Source organism: Pelodiscus sinensis, chromosome 9 (assembly GCF_052426305.1).
Source record: "Pelodiscus sinensis isolate ZL-2025 chromosome 9, ASM5242630v1, whole genome shotgun sequence".
NCBI classification, from domain to species: Eukaryota; Metazoa; Chordata; order Testudines; family Trionychidae; genus Pelodiscus; species Pelodiscus sinensis.
This window is the reverse complement of record NC_143060.1, coordinates 11,747,011-11,765,161: the sequence shown is the minus strand read 5'-3', so window position 1 is coordinate 11,765,161 and position 18,151 is coordinate 11,747,011. Positions and strand designations below refer to the sequence as shown.

The 18,151-nt window shown below is 46.7% G+C and overlaps 1 protein-coding gene across 1 annotated transcript; it reads left to right on the top strand.

Moving 5' to 3' along the window:
- The first annotated feature begins 6,562 nt into the window (after positions 1-6,562).
- On the top strand, positions 6,563-11,021 carry COA7 (cytochrome c oxidase assembly factor 7). Its single transcript, XM_006126391.4, has 3 exons — positions 6,563-6,772; positions 7,585-7,725; positions 8,676-11,021. Exons 1-3 carry the CDS (start codon positions 6,667-6,669, stop codon positions 9,119-9,121), a joined length of 693 nt encoding a protein of 230 aa, XP_006126453.2. The 5' UTR covers positions 6,563-6,666; the 3' UTR covers positions 9,122-11,021.
- Positions 11,022-18,151: the final 7,130 nt, after the last annotated feature.

The window sequence follows — 18,151 nt, the reverse complement described above, 5'->3', positions numbered from 1 at the left end:
GAGCGGTGTGTGGCCTTTTTAAGGGCTAAGATCACGCCAGTTGTCCTTTGCTATACGGAATGGCTGTATCTAGACTGGCAAGTTTTTCCGCAAAAGCAGAAAAACCCCGTTGCCAGCTTTGTCCATATATTCACTCTGCTGATACCATTATTGGACCTAACCAAGTGAGTTATAAGATCAAGAACACATATTCCTGCGCATCCAGAAATATAATTTATGCTATCATGTGCCGAAAGTGTCCGTCTGCTATGTACATTGGACAAACGTCTCAGACACTTCGCCAAAGGATCAATGCCCACAAAACAGATATTAGACAGGATCACAAAGAAAAAACAGTTTCTTGCCATTTCAACCAGAAAGGACATTGTCTCAACGACTTAATCACCTGCATCCTGCTTCAAAGACATTTTAAATCTGCACTTGAAAGGGAATCCTCTGAACTGTCATTCATGCTAAAATTTGACACTTTCCTCTTTTGTTCTGATATTTGATTTGTCCTTTTCATATGTGTTCATTTTTTTAAATTGTATCCTTTGGTATACAAGCAGTTCCCGACTTACGCGGATCCGACTTATGTCGGATCCGCAGTTACGAACGGGGCTGCCCTGGAGTACACGGGCGGCGGGACCTCGTGGTCCTGCCGCCCGTCTACTCCGAGTGAGAAAAGCTGCTCCGCGTCTCCCTGATCTACAGACCAGGAAGACCCGGAGCAAAGCCGCTGCCCGAGGCCCCCCCCCCCCGGGGCTTTGCAAAGCCGCGGGGGGGCTCGGGCAGCGAGGCAGCCCAGGCCGCCTGGGCTGCTCCGCTGCCGGCTTCCCCGAGGCTTTGCAAAGCCGCAGGGAAAGCCGGCAGTGGGACAGCCCAGACACCCCGCGGCTGTCCCGCTGCCGGTGTCCTCAGAGGCTTTGCTCCCTGTCTCCCTGGTCTGCTGGTCTCCAGCAGACCAGGGAGACTGGGTGCAAAGCCGCGGAGGACCCAGGCGGCGGGACCGCGGTGCGTCTCGGTCCGCCGCCCGCGTCTTCCTGGTCTGCTGGGGTGGGGGGGGGGCGCAGCTAGTACGCCCCCCCCCCCAGCAGACTAGGCTTTTCTCCGGACGCCTGTGGCAGAGCAGCTGGGGCGCTGCCGGTTGGTCCTGCAGCGCCGCTCTGGGCGCTACTGGACCAACCCAGCAGCACCCCAGCTGCTCTGGTCCTGATTCAGCCGCTGCTGGTCAGTTTCAGCAGAGGCTAAATCAGGACGCCTGGGGCAGAGCAGATGGGGTGCTGCTGGGTTGGTCCAGTAGCGCCGAGGAGCGGCGCTACTGGAGTAACCCAGCAGCACCCGAGCTGCTCTGCTCCAGGCGTCCTGATTTAGCCGCTGCTGAAACTGACCAGAGCTGACTACAGGAAGCCCGAGGCAGAGTTGCTCTGCCCCGGGCTTCCTGGAATCAGCTGCTGATCAGTTTCAGCAGCAGCTGACTTGGGGACGCTTGGAGTTCTTAAGTTGATTCTGTATGTAAGTCAGAACTGGCGGTCAGTTTCAGCAGCGGCTGAATCTGGACGCCAGTTCCGACTTACATACAGATTCAACTTAAGAACAAACCTACAGTCCCTATCTTGTACGTAACCCGGGGACTGCCTGTATATGGTTGTGACTATTTTCTTCCACTATTTGATCTGAGGAAGTGGGTCTGGCCCACGAAAGCTCATCATCTAATAAACCATCTTGTTAGTCTTTAAAGTGCTACATAGTCCTGTATTTTGCTCCAAGTAAAGATGGCATAACAGGATGCAGAATCTCCCTATTCCATCAGGTTCCACCCCATGGGCTTGTCAGTGACTTGTCACTGGCTCAGTGGGGACCCTACCAAAATACGCTGATTTAACTTTCAATTCTATAACAGTATTAACTTAGGGTATGTCTACACAGTAGTTTTACCTCGAAATAAACTATGCAATAAACTGCCCTGGCCTTGAGAATCCTCTCCTGCACCCTAAATCCCTAACTCCTTCCTAGACCTCACATCTCAACTCTGAGCCCCAGCCTTGATTCCACTTCAGCACCCTAACTCCCATCCAGACTCTTCATCCTATCCCAACTTCCTGTCTTGAGTCTCCTCTTACTCCAGACCCCTTGGCCCCTGCCTGGAGGCCCCTCCTACATCCCAAATGGTCTGCACCCCCTTGCAAATTTACCCTGTCGTCAACCCACAGCCTCTTCTTGTACTCTGAACCCCTCATTTTGGCCCCTCCATGGAGATTAGGGAGCCCCTCAAATCCGATAGCCCCGGGAACCCAGAAAAGTTAATTCAGGCCTTCACATACTGTTAAAATGTTTCATCACAGACAAGAGGAGACACTTATTAAGAAACTAAATGCTTCAGCCTGAGGTAAGTAGTTGCTTCTCTTAATTATTTTAAAATAATATGAATAAAAATAGAGTATTTCAGCTATGACTCACCAGAACCCCAATTATTATATCTAATAGGATTCAGATAATCACAAATGTGGATAATCCAGAGCGTGGGAAAGTGAGGGGCTGCAGCGCCACCTAGTGGCTATAGGAGAAATTGCCTGCTTCTAGACCTGGGTGCGTTGGCTGGTTGTTCATTTAACCTGGAAAGCTCCATAGTGCAATATTGGAAAAAATTAGGTTCTACTGCTCTACATCATAATCTGGGGAGCAGCAAAGCAGTCCCCACTGGCACAGGTTCTCCTGTGCCTCTTCCTTTGAAATGTACAAGAGCCACAGGTGGCTCTTATACATTCCAAAGGGAGAGGAGCATCAGTGGGAGCAGCAGGAGCAAAACTGTTTCAATCCCCATTCACGCCATTTCCCCATTACCTCCTGTCTCTCTTACCCCCCATATAGATAGTGCTGGGGAGGGGAACTGGCTGAGAGAGGCAGCAAACGGGGGGAAGCGACTAGTCAAGTTCCTACTCCACTATTCCACTAGTAGTTGACTAGTCGACTAGTTGCTTACATCCCCAGATGGAACACACAAAATCTACTAACCTGTGCCCCATTAGGCTCTGGTGTGCAAGGAAAATGTGAGGAGTGTCTTTCTCTTTCTCAGTCGGGGCGCCCGACTGATTTTTCGGTGCGTCAGCAGCTCCTGATCCAAAAAATATTCCCCCCGCCAGTTTACGACATGCACTTATTGCATGAGACTCATTCTATGGTGGAGTTTTAATTAATGTCTTCCATTGAGAAGATATACCTTGGAAAAATTACATTCCTCCATTTCCTTTCCTTTCCTGGATGCATTGATTCTCAAACAAGACAAACAACTTCAGAAAATGGATAAGTAAACTGTGTTGGTATATAAAATGTATAGCAGCTACTGTATCCTCCCATGTCATTCATCCACCAATTGATTACACTGAGAATTGTGTGCATCTGCTCATAATGTTTCAGAAAGTATATCACCCCACTGCCGCCTTAATTAAATTATCTGGCATTTGAGTCTCTAGCTTAACAAAGCTCTTTCAACTGAGGGTGATGTCCTCATTTGGGACAGGTTAAGCACAATCCTGCTTTCCTATATTCCTACAATAATTACAACTGAATTTCACTACCCCTGCATTCAATACTAAAGATTTATAACACAACTCTGCACTCTATCTACTGAATATCCCAGCAGATCAGGAGCAAACTGTATTTACATAAATACACCTAAAGCCTCAGCAAAATTACCTATAAACCTTTCATGAGAACATCATGGCCCTGATGCTCCTGGCAAAGTCATTTACATCAGTGTGAAGTGAATACAACGTAGGAGTACAAAGCTGCCATTTGGTTTTGGTAACATTTTACACCAATTTGACTCTGGTTGAAATGACTGTGCAAGGTATAGAGGTAATGAAGGATCCTATCATGTCTTCTTAAAACAGGGGTGGGGAACCTAAGGCCCGAGGGCTGGATGTGGACCCCAGTTTGCCTGATCCAGCCCCCAAGGCTCAAAGCTCCAGACCCCCCAGCAATGGGAGCCCATGCTGACACTCTAGCCCCTACACTGTCCCCATCCTGGGGCACACAAAATCTACTAGCCTGAGCCCCCAAAGGCTCTAGTGTACCAGGGGAAGGTGGAGAATATCTTTCTTCTCAGTCAGGGACCATGTCAGTGAGGGTTTGTTTTTTCTTTTTTGCTTCTCACTTGTGTGTGGCCCCTGACTGATTTTTCTGTGGATCAGTGGCCCCGACCCAAAAAAGATTTCCCACCCCGTCTTAGAAGTTTGTCAATAAAGACCATAATAACACTGCTGGAAAAAAACAAGCCTCATGTGTTCAGAAAAGGAGGAGAGACCCAGTGATGAAACAGGACACCTGGAATCTACTACTGACTGACACCAACTGATTCTATAACGCTGGACATTTAACCTGTCAAAGAATACCTACAAGGGATGTTAAAAGGCATTTATTTTTGTAAACATGTAACCATTGAAATTTTCAGGGGTTACATGTTTACAAACGGGGAGGGGAAGGCAGGAGCCAGTGCTTGTAGGGATCCAGCTTTTAAGCTGGCTCCCCACACTGACTCCTGTTTCCACTCCCCCACTGCTGCCTCTGTATCAGAAGCAGCAGTGTGGGGGTAGGGAGGAAGGTGTCTCTGTTGGAGCTAGTATGTGTTGGGAGCCAGCTTAAAAGCTGGTTCCCCATGTGCACCAGCTTCCACCCCATCCCTGCACAGCATGGGGGAGAGGAACAGTCTGTCAGTGTCTATACTGGGCCACTTATTCCGGAAAATCAGCCGCTTTTCCGGAATAAGCTGCGAGCTGTCTACACTGGCCCCTTGAATTTCCGGAAAAGCACTGACGATCTACTGAAGAAATCAGCTGCTTTTCCAGAAAAACTATGCTGCTCCCGCTCAGGCAAAAGTCCTTTTTCTGGAAAACTGTTCCGGAAAAGGGCCAGTGTAGACAGCACAGTAGTGTTTTCCGCAAAAAAGCCCCGATCGCGAAAATGACGATTGGGGCTTTTTTGCGGAAAAGCATCCTGCCAATGTAGACGCGCTTTTTCCGGAAATACTTATAACGGAAAACTGTTCCATTTTAAGCATTTTCGGAAATTCATGCCAGTGTAGACGTAGCCCCAGTCTGTAACTGTGAGGGTTAACCGATGAGCCCAGGCTTATCAGTTAACCATGTGCATGAGTACACGTTCACATCCCTAGTGGGAGGGTCATGTGGCTGGTGGCCACCCAGCTCCTCTCTCACCATTCACTTCTGGAGGTGAAAGAGTGGTAGGAGAAAATCCAAATGGGGGCAGAGGTTAAATGGGAGAATGTGCAGGAGCAACTGTTTTTTTCCTGGAGCCCCGTAAATCTTGGCCCTTGTCAACAAAGAAGTCAGGAGTGAAGATACTGTGCAATCATCATTATATAAACTGATGGTGTGCCCTCCCCTGGAAAGTCATCCTATTGGTCCAGTCATCCTCTTGCAAAATGGACATAACAGGAATGGAAGCAGTGCAGCAATGTTTGTGGAAAATGACTAAAGGCCTGGACGGGCTTCCAGATTAAAGGAGAAACTGAAAAGGTTGGGCACTGTTATAGAGGACGCAAATGATAGGAACGCAATGAATAGAATTATACTAAATAGTGAGTGTTATAGAGAAAATAAATACTAAAGAGTTCCTGTTGGCATTTCACACAATGCATAACACACTACAAGAATAATGGGACAACCAATGAAACTGTCAGGCAACAAATTTGGAAAGAAAATGCCTTTTTGCAAAAATGGGGTGAGGAAAGAGAGTCATTGCTAATCATGATAATTACAGGATCATGTAACTTGGCTGCACCAGGAAAATGACCTATAGCCAAAAATGTCATCTATAGTCATGAGTCATGACTGCTATACCTAAAATCACCTATAACCTAAAGATGTATAGCTAGTAGCAACACATGGGGTGTTTGGATAATTTTCCTAGTGCAGATCTGGTCCCTTATTCTGTTGGGATTGTCATGTTGAAGCAGCTCAGAGCAAACACAGCATCTCTTTAAAATATATTTCATCCAAAGAAGCAAAAGTAGAAAGGGAAAGTAACAGAAGATTAAAAAGTACAATAAGCCCTTCTGTTTTTCAATGGAAGCATCCCACGTTAGCATTATGACCAGTTTTTTAATTCTTATTTAACATTCAAAAAGTGTTTGGGTAACTTTGGGCACAAAATATTGTGCTTATAATTAAATATCTGCGTAGGTGTGATTTGGTATCATCAATTCAATGGCTCTGGGCAAAGAGCACCAACAGGCCAAAATAATACCCTATGGTATGGAGCCAACTTAGCGAGGGTAGCAATATAATGGTCCAAGGCGGCTGGAGAAGGGGTGGGATGGGAACAAAAGGCTCAGAGAAAGAGTAAAAGTGAGCAGCCCAAAGGAGACTCGCCTAAAGCCCCGCGCTAGTGGCTCGGCCCCACACCCTGGGGGCTGCCCCGCGGGCTGTAGCTGGCGCGGGTGGCTGTCTGGGAGCAGCCACTCCGCCCGCAGCTCCCACGTTCCTTCCTCGCCCGCCCAGCTTCCGCAAAAGGGGCGGACGCCGCGCATCGATTCCTCGGCGCTCTGCTGCGCCCACTGGCGCCTCTTCCCTTCCGGGTGCGGGCGGGCGGGCGCTGCAGGGCACGTGCACGGCTCGCGACCTGGTCACCTTGCCGCGCGGCGGCCCCCTCCCCCTTCCCAGGGCGATGGCCGGGCTGGTCAACCTGGAGGATGAGGAGGAGGTGAAGGGCTACCTGGAGAACCTGGGCATCGAGTACAGCTACCAGTGCCACAAGGAGCGCGAGCCGGACGGTGCGCGGACAAGCCGGCCGGAGCTGCGGGCACCTGGGGTTGGGGGTTGGGGGGGGGGCATGGAGAGTTGCCAATTCTCCCGACTGGACGGACCGGCTGCCGTTCGCGGCAATGGTATCGGGTCTGTCCGGTCGGGAGAGTTGGCAACCCTTGTCCCTGGCCTCAGCGATGCTTCCAAGGTCACTGCCCCCCAGGTGCCTTTCAGGCCAGCCCTGCTTGCTCAAAGAGGGGTGTGTGCAGGCCTGGGTGTGTGAGCCTAGCAGCCCTGCACACACACACTGGGGGGGATCTGCCTGGGAAACTGGGGTCAGGGCCATTTGGGCGCTCACCTCAAAGCTGCCAGTGGGTTTGTATGACAGAAAACGGGCAAGTCAGAGAGGGTAGGAGAGAGACCGATAATTGTCTCCTGTTCTTGGGGGGTGGGGAAGCACCCAAATGGCCTAGCATGAGCCTACTCTGTAAACTCTTCAAACTGATTCATTACTGTATAATTTGTTTACTTCTTCATTGTATCTCTGTGTTATATAATGGTAATGGCCAGGGCTCCCCGAGCAGCAGCCTGCCCAAACCCGGCTCTTACGGGATGTAATCTACTCGCTACTCGCTACGGGCGAGTAGATTACATAGAATGGCAATGGCAGTTTGCTTTCAGAATATGGTCTGAATAAGTGGGCCTGCCCCAGGAAAGCTCATCACCTAATAAACCATCTTGTTAGTCTTTAAAGTGCTACATGACTGCTTTATTTTGTTTGCAGAGATCAGACTAACACAGCTACCTCTCTGTTACTCTTCAATCCCTGTCTTCCTCACAGGTTGCCATCGACTAGCTGATTATCTGGAGGGGGTGAAGAAGGACTTTGAAGGAGCTGCTAAGGTGCTAAAAGAAAACTGTGAAAAGAATGAGCATTGTGAGAGTTGCTATAAACTTGGAGTTTACTATGCAACTGGGAAAGGTAAGAAACAGCCATTGCTCCAGTTCCTCTTTTCGTCCTGTTGGAAGAAAGGGCAGTGTTCTTGTAGGCTAGTACTTTTTTTGTGACAAGGTGCTTTGGAATTTCTTGATATTTTATTATGAGTTAATACTTCGATACCAGGAGGCGCAGATTTCTTGTCATTCTCATTGCTGTTCATCATCCATGTAGGTTTTTTTTCCTACTAGTATTGCTAAAGTGACATGCATATAAAGCAAGGTCATGTGATGTGAGGTGCATATTGATTGCGCACCGCATTGACTGAGAGAACCAAGCGCTTCCTTTGCATCCAATCAAAGCGCTGCTAAGGTTCAGTGGGTACACCCTCCAAATGCTAGGTACGCAAATACAGTTAGCAAAACAACCCAGCTGGGAGACAGTTTTGGTTACAACAACCTTGCAGCCCACAGAGATGGAGGGCTACTCATGCGGCCCACTCGCTAGCCTAGGTTGCCCTTTGCTGTATTATAGCATTCCTGTATTGTGGTCAAATTTTTTGTCTTGCATCAAAAACCTAGGTTTAGTCTTCTTTTTACCCAAAACCTGTTTTGTTTAAATTGCGATCTCTTTGGATAAATAAGGTTTGGCAATATATGGAAAGTATAAATTTGGTTACTTTTTTGTATTGTAAACATAGTTATACTAGCAATGTGTTGGTCATTTCGTTCATGGAACAAGTATAAACTGTACCCCCAGTAGAGGTTGTTAGCTGACATAGCTAGATTGGCAAATCTTGTTTAATGTAGACTCTCTTGATTCTCTGCTGAAGTTTAGTCCACTTTTACAACTGTTTTAGGATTAGTAATAGATAGTTTTATTCTTCCAAAAAAGTATTGAAAAAGCTGTGAAAGAAAAGTCTTCTCACTATCTCACAATCAGAATATGTTCTTTATATAAACTTGCATTTGATTGTTTTTTTTTTTTCCTTGCAGGTGGACTCCCCCAAGATTTGAAAGCTGCCTACAACTGCTTTCTGAAATCTTGTGAAAAAGGTGGGAAGAAATCAATAAATGCTTGCCACAATGTTGGACTGTTAGCACACGATGGGCAAATAAATGATGACAAACCTGACCCAGTCCTCGCCCGGGACTATTACACTAAAGCATGTGATGGCAATTTTGTCCCTAGTTGCTTCAATCTTAGTGTGATATATCTTCAAGGAGCACCTGGGATACCAAAGGACATGAACTTGGCTTTGAAGTACTCTTTGAAAGCGTGTGACATGGGTCATGCGTGGGCATGTGCCAATGCCAGTCGAATGTACAAACTTGGAGATGGAATTGATAAGAATGATGCCAAGGCAGAGGCTTTAAAAAACAGGGCAAAAGAGCTACATAACGAACAGAAAGCTGCTAAAGCCTTAACGTTTGGGGAGTGAACCCAATCATTCACAGACTTCTAGGTCTGCTACTAAAAGTTTATGCATCATTCAAAAGTGCAAACAAACAAAAAACCCATACCTGTTGCACTCTTAAAATCATCTGTGTGTACATGTTTTCATGTGCAAGTTTTTGTTTTGGGGACGCACCTGATGTGTGTACAACTTCTGGGCACTATTATTTGACCAGTTTTTCAGACAAACATTTAGGGGCAAATTTTAAATTAAAGGAGCAGCTTTATGCCCTGAGTTTCATGGAGTCGATCTTCCACACCCACACAAAAATGTATGTACATAATTACTGGGACCCTACAGGATGTTGTATAACAGAATTTTTATGTACTCTAGAGACTTGTTTTTTGAAAGACAATCACTCTCAAGTTTAGGTTTTCAATGGACGTGCTCCCTCTGTTGATGCTGAAATATACTAATGATCAAAGGTGGTAGTTATTTTGTCTTATAAATATTGTTTCTTTTGTTGCATTTCTCTGTTTACCAAGATTACAAAAAGGTTATAACTTAGCTGGCATGGTGATGAGCAGTGTTCCCTCTAATTTTTCCCCACACATCTGTGGAATACATTTTGTTACGTGGACCAATATGGAGGTGACGTGTGACATGTCACCTCCATATAGGTGCTCATAACAAAATTCATGTGGGAGAGGTGAGGCTGAGGAGTTCAGAGTGTGGGAGGGGGCTCAGGTCTGGGCAGAAAATTGTAGTGCAGGAGTATGAGGGCTCTGGCGTGGGGTGCAGCCTCTGGGCTTGGTTGGAGGGGTGAGGGCTCTGCGGTAGGGCTGAGGATGAGGGGTTTAGGGGGCAGGTTGTCCCAGGGTTATACTGGAGAGAGGACTCTCCTCACCTTTCTCTCCCTGCAGCAGCACCTGGGCTAGATCTGCAGGATAGGCACCTCTCCCACAGTGGGGCTGAGCTGGGACTGGAGGAGAGGAACATTTCCTCCAGCTATGGCAGGTCCAGGCCAGGAAGGTCCCTTGAGCACCTTTTTGACACTAAAAAGGGTGCTGCATAACTGCATGGTCACATAGCTTATGGGGAACTCAGTTGCATATACATGAATCTGAATTTCTTGAAAGTCAAGTAAACTGTATCTAGAACAGATACTTCTGAATACCATTAAGTAGCTTTTGTGTAAATTGTTTTTAGTCTGTTACAAATTGGTTCAATGTTTTACTGAAAAATTCAATTGTTATATAATTTGAGTAATTTTAAAAGTAGGTGTGGGCTCAAATCAAGAAATCCTTAATCAAAACTTGAATATCATTCATTGGGCATTTTTGACCAAGCAAAGAACTTCAAGATATGACATTGTTTTAAATATAAACAACAAAACTATAGTAATCTAGGGTGGAATGTTTCTCTATCTTACCACTAAGGCGGTGCTTGTGTTCTGAAAGCCACATAGTGCTTTCTTCATTTGAATTTAAGAAAAGAGGCATCACCATAATAGTGCAGTGTATGGCAGAGCTACATTTCATTTTCATTTCCCTTAAATGGTACGGATTTCAAAACTGAGTGCTGTCCTCTTTCATGTATATTTTATTGCAAAGTAATTTCTGCACTGAAGCTGTTTTGAATTACCTGCCTTTCCACATGCATCTTCCTATGTCAAGGGTTTAATTAAGGATTTGATCCTATGGTCCTTGTTCTCTTCCTTGTTTACTTGACTTGAGGGACTTGGCTACACAAGGAAGCAAGACGCTCATGGTCATTAGTCTCCTCTTCTGCCTAATTTCATGCATTTGCCATCACCTTCATCCTAGTGGCTTTCTTTTACTTGTGTTTTCCTGAATTTCTTATTTTTCATGTAAAGTTTCCATAATCTATACAGTGAATTTGCCCTGTATGAAGACAATATAAATGGTTTTTTTCCAAGTCAAAACGAAGTGGGACAAATATTTTCTTTGGGGATCTTGGGCTCAGAAATGGGGTACATAGCCTCTTCCCACTGAAACTAACATTACATTCTATTTTACTCTTAAAACAAAATGAGGGCATAAAAACAAGCCAAGAGGGAAGAACACATCCTCTGTTGCTGTATGCCCTGCTAGCAAGAACAGAATGAGAATGCAACTAAGGATCCCACTAGCTTTTTATATTATCTGTCAGCTGGGTCTAGTATATGTGGGTATGCTAATTGGCTGGACACAGCCTCAGAGTGATTGTGCTACTGCACTGTAAACACAGGTTTCAGGAACTCAGGACAGATGCGTCTCAGTTGGAAGCCTTTCCTGTATTTTTTAACAGAGACTTTCCATTTGCAATTGACAATGGGCTGTTTGTCCTTTGATAGGTATAGTCACCACAGGAGGTAAGGTTATTACCCCCATGGGCAAGTTTGCTCTATACAACAGAGAGATTGCAGCATAAAACTACATTGTCATAAATGACAAGCAGTAGCCCATTAGGGCTGCGTCTAGACTGGCAAGTTTTTCCGGAAAAGCGTCCATGCCAATCTAGACGCTCTTTTTTGCAAAAGCTTTTAACAGAAAACTTTTCCGTTAAAAGCATTTGCGGAGAATCATGCCAGTCTAGATGTAGCCTAGGAGTTTTGTTGTACAAATCAGAATTTCTACCTTTCTGGCTTGCTTCAGAATTCTTTTATTGTCACTGCCATTATAACACCTTAAACTTGAGCAGGGTTAATTAGTGCCCCGGTACATTTTTTAAGCTGTTAAGATTTAGAATATGCTTGATGATGAATAAAACACAGACTCTACGAGGGATGTGAATGGTTAACCACTAAGTCAGGACCTGGTGCAAGTGGGGACTGCTTCAGTCCCCGCTCACACCGTTTCTCTGCTGCGCCTCTGCCTCTCCTGTCCCCTCCATCCTGCAGAGATGGTGCAGGAGGGGGGGTGGGGGGGACTGGCTTTTAAGCTGGCTCCCCCTAGCACCAACTCCCGCTGTCTCACTTGCTGCCTCTGATACAAGGAGTGGGGTGAGTGACTAGCTTGACTACCCAATAAGCGCCTATGGTTATCGTGTGGTCGCCTACATCCCTATTTCTCATGAATGCACAAAGAACAGTAATCCTGTAGGGTAGAAAACAGCAGCAACTATTAGCAATAGATTCCTGCTTTTCTGTCAACTTCTGAATCAGGACTTTTTTATTATCACAGATTTAAGGGAAAGTAGACATGGCTCATTTAATTTTTTGAGTATAATAAAGCAAAATATATCTATTTACCATGTCTCATTTATTTTGCTGATTCAGAGGCTTAAGATTTGGTTAAAGATACTGAATCAAATTCATCCCTGGAGTAAATTTCATGGATGTAAATAGAGAAACCCCAAAAATTATAAGCATCTGCAATTAAGTCTTGAGATAACTCACTGTTATGAATTATCTGGAGAATTTGATTACAACAGTTTGTCACCAGGCACATTGAGCTTTTAAGTGAATGGCCCATATCACAAACTTCTTTCATGGGGGATATTTAATGCAGGAATAAAAACCACACAGGTGAATGAAGATATAGGTAAAATGTGCATGTTGTGGCCTACAGATGGCAGTGCAAGTTAAAATTCATATTTACATTAAGGAAATGTTATGTCTCATTGTCCAGTTTCCAGCAATTTGCAATGTTCATCAAAATGAAATTGATTTCTGTGTTACTGTAATTAGTATTTAGGGTCAGAGCAAATAAAAAGTCCTCTTTCAGGATAAGCAGAGCAAAAGCTTTATGGCCAGATTCTTCACTGGCTTGCACTTTGTATATTCATTTACAAATGGACAAAGTAGACGGTGTCAGAGTGCAGTGATTTGGTAATATTTTACTTCCACATTGTACAGGAGTAAGTGACTATATGAGGTGCAAGGCAGTGGAGAATCAATCCAAACAAAATGTTGGTCCTGATCACCACCTTCACTTGTATGATATTTTTATTTATCCATTAAATACTGAACCTACCTCACTGACACGCACTTCTAGCAAAATCAGAAATTATACAAGCTGAACTTCTTTAATCTGGCATCCTTGGGATCTGACCAGTGCTGAACCAGATAATTTGCCGAACTATGGGAGGTCAATATTGTCTAGCAGCATTACCAACACTTCCACTGCCTCCTGGGCTCTTAGAAGATGTTTAGGGGCAAATTAGAGCTAAATAACAGCACAGAACACAGAGTCAGGACTGGAGATTGAACAAACTTTATAGGAATGCAGTAAACTTGGTCACAGCCATGATAAGTGGACATCCAGCCGGACCAGAGTGTGCTGGACTGGAAAGGTTCAACCTGTAATAGTTACTCCCCAAGGCATACAGGCAACTGAAACAAATGAACATCAGTATGCAATTTATATGGAACATCACTGGGATAACATCAGAACGGTTCAGTCCATTTTTCATTTCAGCAGCACATAGGTCTTATACATAGTAGCTATGTCTACACTGGCAGCTTCTTGCACAAGAACAGTTTTGCAGAAGAGTTCTTGTGCAAAAAGTCTTCCACAAGAGCACCTCTGCACTGGCATGTGCTTTTGCACAAGAGATGTGCTTCTGCGCAAGAGCATCCATGGCAGTGTGGATGATCTTTTGCGCAAGAAAGCGCTGATGGCCATTTTAACCATAGGAGCTTCTTGCGCAAGTAATGCACATTGCCTGTCTACACTGCCCTCTTGTGGAAGAGCTCTTGTGCAAGAAGGCTTATTCCTCATGGGGAGAGGAATAACTCTTCCAGAAGAAGCCCTGTTTTACAACACTATACTGTAAATTTATTTGTGCAAGAACACGCGTGCAGTGTAGACAGCAGGCAAGTTTTTGCACAAGAATGACTGTTCTTGCGCAAGAAGCTGCCAGTGTAGACATAGCCAGTGTGTCCATAAGACTCAAACATCAACCTAGTTTTTGCATAGTAAACTTAAAAAAACCCCCAAATAGTCTGGTAGCACTTTAAAGACTAATAAAACATGTAGATGGGATCATGAGCTTTTGTGTGCCCATCTGAAGAAGTGGGCTGTGCCTACAAAAGCTCATGATCCTATCTACATATTTTGTTAGTCTTTAAAGTGCTACCAGACTATTAAGTTTATCCTGTACAGACTAACTCAGCTACCCCCTGAAGCTAGTTTTTACAAGCAGAAATCTGCTTAATGGATTTCAAGATTATATATTTAGTGTCCTATATGCGTACAAAATTTGTATGCCGATACCCATGGATATAAAGTGGATATCTGCAGATTTGCAAGGCTCTTAACTTACAACACCCATATTTTGATAACAGATGTACTTATTATACAGCTGCATAGCTAATTTCTGCCTCTCCTTTTTATCCTACATTAGAAAGACATAATTTAGCATTTCTGGGACAGAAACATCCCAAAAGCCATTAATATTTTGTACAGGTAAAGGAACTGACATATCCAGAGCACCATCCATAGACATGTGGAAGAATTAATATGTTTTTCAGGTTCAGTGGGTTGGATGATTATGACAGAATACTAGATATAGCATCCTGATCCCTGACTTTACTGCAGCACAGAAAAGGTTACAGGCTCAGATGACAGCAATTAAACACTTTCAAATGGGAGATTATGAGCACTCGAGTAGTAATTATAGGCTATGTCTACACTGCAGGCTTTTTGCACAAGAATGGCTGTTCTTGTGCAAAAACTTGTGGAGCATTGTGAGCATATTTGGGGGGTGCGATCGCCCCCGGCTGGCCAGCAGAGGGGTTCGGTGGACCCCAACGCCAAACTTTGTGACGCTGGTTGCTGGGCCAGGCCCCAGGCTAGCGTCATCGGGTGCGATCACTCCACTCCAATGAGTCCGGGGAATCTGCAAACCCTGCAACCATCCCCTTCACCAGGGCTTTCCTGTTCCGTGACGTTCGGTAGGTTCGCTCTCGTGGGGCCGGGGTGGTACTGGCTTCAGAGGTGGTGTGAGGGGAGGGGCATCCGGGCCCACCCTCTCCTCCGGGTCCCAGCCCGGGGCCCTAAGTGCAGGGGTCTACTAGCCCCCTGCTCGGCAAACATGGGATGCGCTCCCTCAACACGTCTGCCTATGGACACCAAAAGGGACCTGCCCTGGGCTGCTTCCTCCCCTCCACGGGCCTCGGGACCCTGTCCAAAAGATCCCCGGGGCCTACCATGGTTCTGATGTCCGGCTCGGTGGACGTCCCTGCTCGGTGTAGGATCTCGGGTCCGGAGGCGGGAGGTACCCGTGGTGGTCTGGAGCCTTCGGGAGGCAGTGTCTGCCCGCCGGCCACCCTTGGGGATGGCGCTGACCCAACTACGGCCCAGGGCTTTCCTGGGGCTGGCCTTGGGAGGCTGCCCCCTCCCTTGCTGCCGGCGGGCCCTTTTGAAACGGCCCACCGATCGTGACATGCCTGCGGGGCCCCGCCCCTCCCTGGACGCGGCGGACTTGCCCGCCTGTCAATCAGGACATCCGCCTCTGGCGGACGCACGCAGGGGGCGGGGCCAGCCACCGCTCAGCTGCGCAGACGTGGGGGGAGGCCCTGCTGTCACCACCTGTTCCCGGTCCGGCCATAAGGACTGGGCACCTCCGCCGGGGCCGCGGCTTCCTCTGGCCCCTCGGCGCGGCTTACCGTGCGGGCCGCAAGCAGCCCGTCACAAGCATCTACACTGCACGCGTGTTCTTGCACAAGAATTATTCCTCTCCCCACGAGGAATAAGTCCTCTTGCGCAAGAAGGCAGTGTGGACAGGCAAGAGGAGTTTCTTGCACAAGAAGCACCAATGGCTAAAATGGCCACCAGAGCTTTCTTGTGAAAGAGAGCATCCACACCGCCATGGACACTCTTGCGCAAAAGCACATGGCAGTGTGGACGCACTCTTGTGCAAGACCTTTTGTGCAAGAACTTGTGCGCAAAACAGTTCTTGCGCAAGAAGCCTGCAGTGTAGACGTAGCCATAGGGTAGTGATACAATTGGCAATAATTGGGAGTATGTAAGTTAGGGATGTAAAATACTGTTTAATCAGTTAACCACTATGTTTAACAGGTTAACCACTTAAACGGGGACGGCACAGTGAGCTGCTCCAGCCCTGCTGGGCTGCTGGTTAACCATAACTGTTAAGCATCACCTGGTAAGCAACTTTACCCAAGAACATAAGGGTGATGCTTACCGATTCACCATTTACACCCCTAATGTAAGTGGGAGGGGCTTTAAGGGTAACCTGTATGAAGGAGAACTGTGGAAAGCAACTGCTGCAATAGACCTGTGTCTTTTTGACTGTAAAAGAACTTTTCATATCCTCTGCTACTTGTTTCCCACCCCCTTCTATTTTTTCCTCCTCTCCCCCCATCCCTTCTCCCCTATTTATTTTGGGTCTGCACTTCCTAAACTCATAACTCTGGTCATCTGAAGAAGTGGCTGTGCCCACGAAAGCTCATGATACCATCTACATGTTTTGTTAGTCTACCAGACTGTGATGGGGTGAGGCAACCCTGCACTGAACCTACAGGGCACAGCCAGGGTTACCTGGCTGCAGAGGCCCCTCCCCCACAGCCCTACTGAGGCTGCAGCTGGGCTATAAAAGCCTGGGGAAGGGCTCAGTCTGGAGAGACAGCTGGAGGAGAAGGACTGGGGCAGGGAGCTCCCACTCAGCTGTTGCCGGGGATGCCAGGAGAGGCTGAAAGGGATGCGGAGGCGAGTTGGGGGCAACCCCGGGACTACCTACTGAGGGGATTCCGGCACGGAGCTTGCAGCCAGCTGGGCAGGTACAGGGGAAGGCACCCCCAGGGACTGGGTAGGAAGTGGCCCAGGGCAGGAGCGGGAGCTGCCTCTCCTGCCCAGAGAACCTCGGTGCATTTTGGCCGGACTGCCCCACCGAGGGAGTGACCCGTTACCCGGTTGCTCACAGGGCCCTGGGCTGGGACCCGGTGGAGTAGGGTGGGCCCGGATCCCCCTACCTGGGGGTGTGCCCCGCTATAACCCCTGAACTGCATTGTGACTGCGCTGTGGACTCAGGCCAGAGGGCCTAGGCCTTGCTTAAAGGGTCAGCTATAAACTGTATTGTAGCGGTGTTGGGGACTCAGGTGGGAGGGGCCCGCCACAGACCATTTGTTATTTTTTAAGTTTATCCTGTACAGACTAACTCGGGTACCCCCTGAAGCTATAGAATAAAAGGTGCCGATGGTGAAGAGAAGACAGCCTGGGGTGCTTATGATTGTGACAGGATGGAAAAAGGCAAGGTTGTTGATGGAACACCCTGTGAGAATAAATAAAATAATCCATTTAAAATCTTGACCCAACTTACTGGAATTTTCTTCTCTTTTTAAACTAGTTCATCTTAGCGGGCAGCCAATGTTCTTTTGTGATACAGCAATATACTTCAAAGGAAGAACTGATCAAGACTAATTAATGAGATAAGCATATACATAAAGCCTTACCTGGCTGTAAATGATGAAAGTGCTTGGAAGCATTTCCCCCTCTCCAGCAGCTGTGACAGGATTATTAATGAAGTACTATTGAACTGAAGTGTAAAACTCTTTGGCACAGGTTTGTTGTAAATGGCTCCTGGATTCATTTCAGACAAAATATGTTCTTGGGTAAAGCTGCACTAACTACTGCACCTATTTAAAGAGACAACTGTTGTGCTGAGGATATTCTAGTCTCTAGCTGCATCACGATGGGTGGTAGTAGGGGAGAATCTTGAAATTAAGAATGAAACATCCCCAATGAAGGTACACAAGACATGAGGCTATACATAGTATTATTTTGAAGGTGCAGCACAAATCCACATAGGTGATGGGAAATGTCCTAGGCAGAAGCTCTCCAATGGGGCAGCAAGAGACACAGTTTAGGCCAGGTCTGCACTAAGAAGGAAGTTCAAATCAAGATACGCAATTCCAGCTACATTAATTATGTAACCGGAGTCATTGTACCTTGATTCGTATTTCCTCTCCATCCCTGCAGCAGGATGTCTGTGGAAGCAAATCTCCCATCATTTTCCCTTACTCAGCACAGGAGCAGGAGTACTGGCCACTGACAGGTGTGCCCTCTGAGTTTGATTTAATGGGTCTAAATCAAACTCTGGAAGATGGATCCC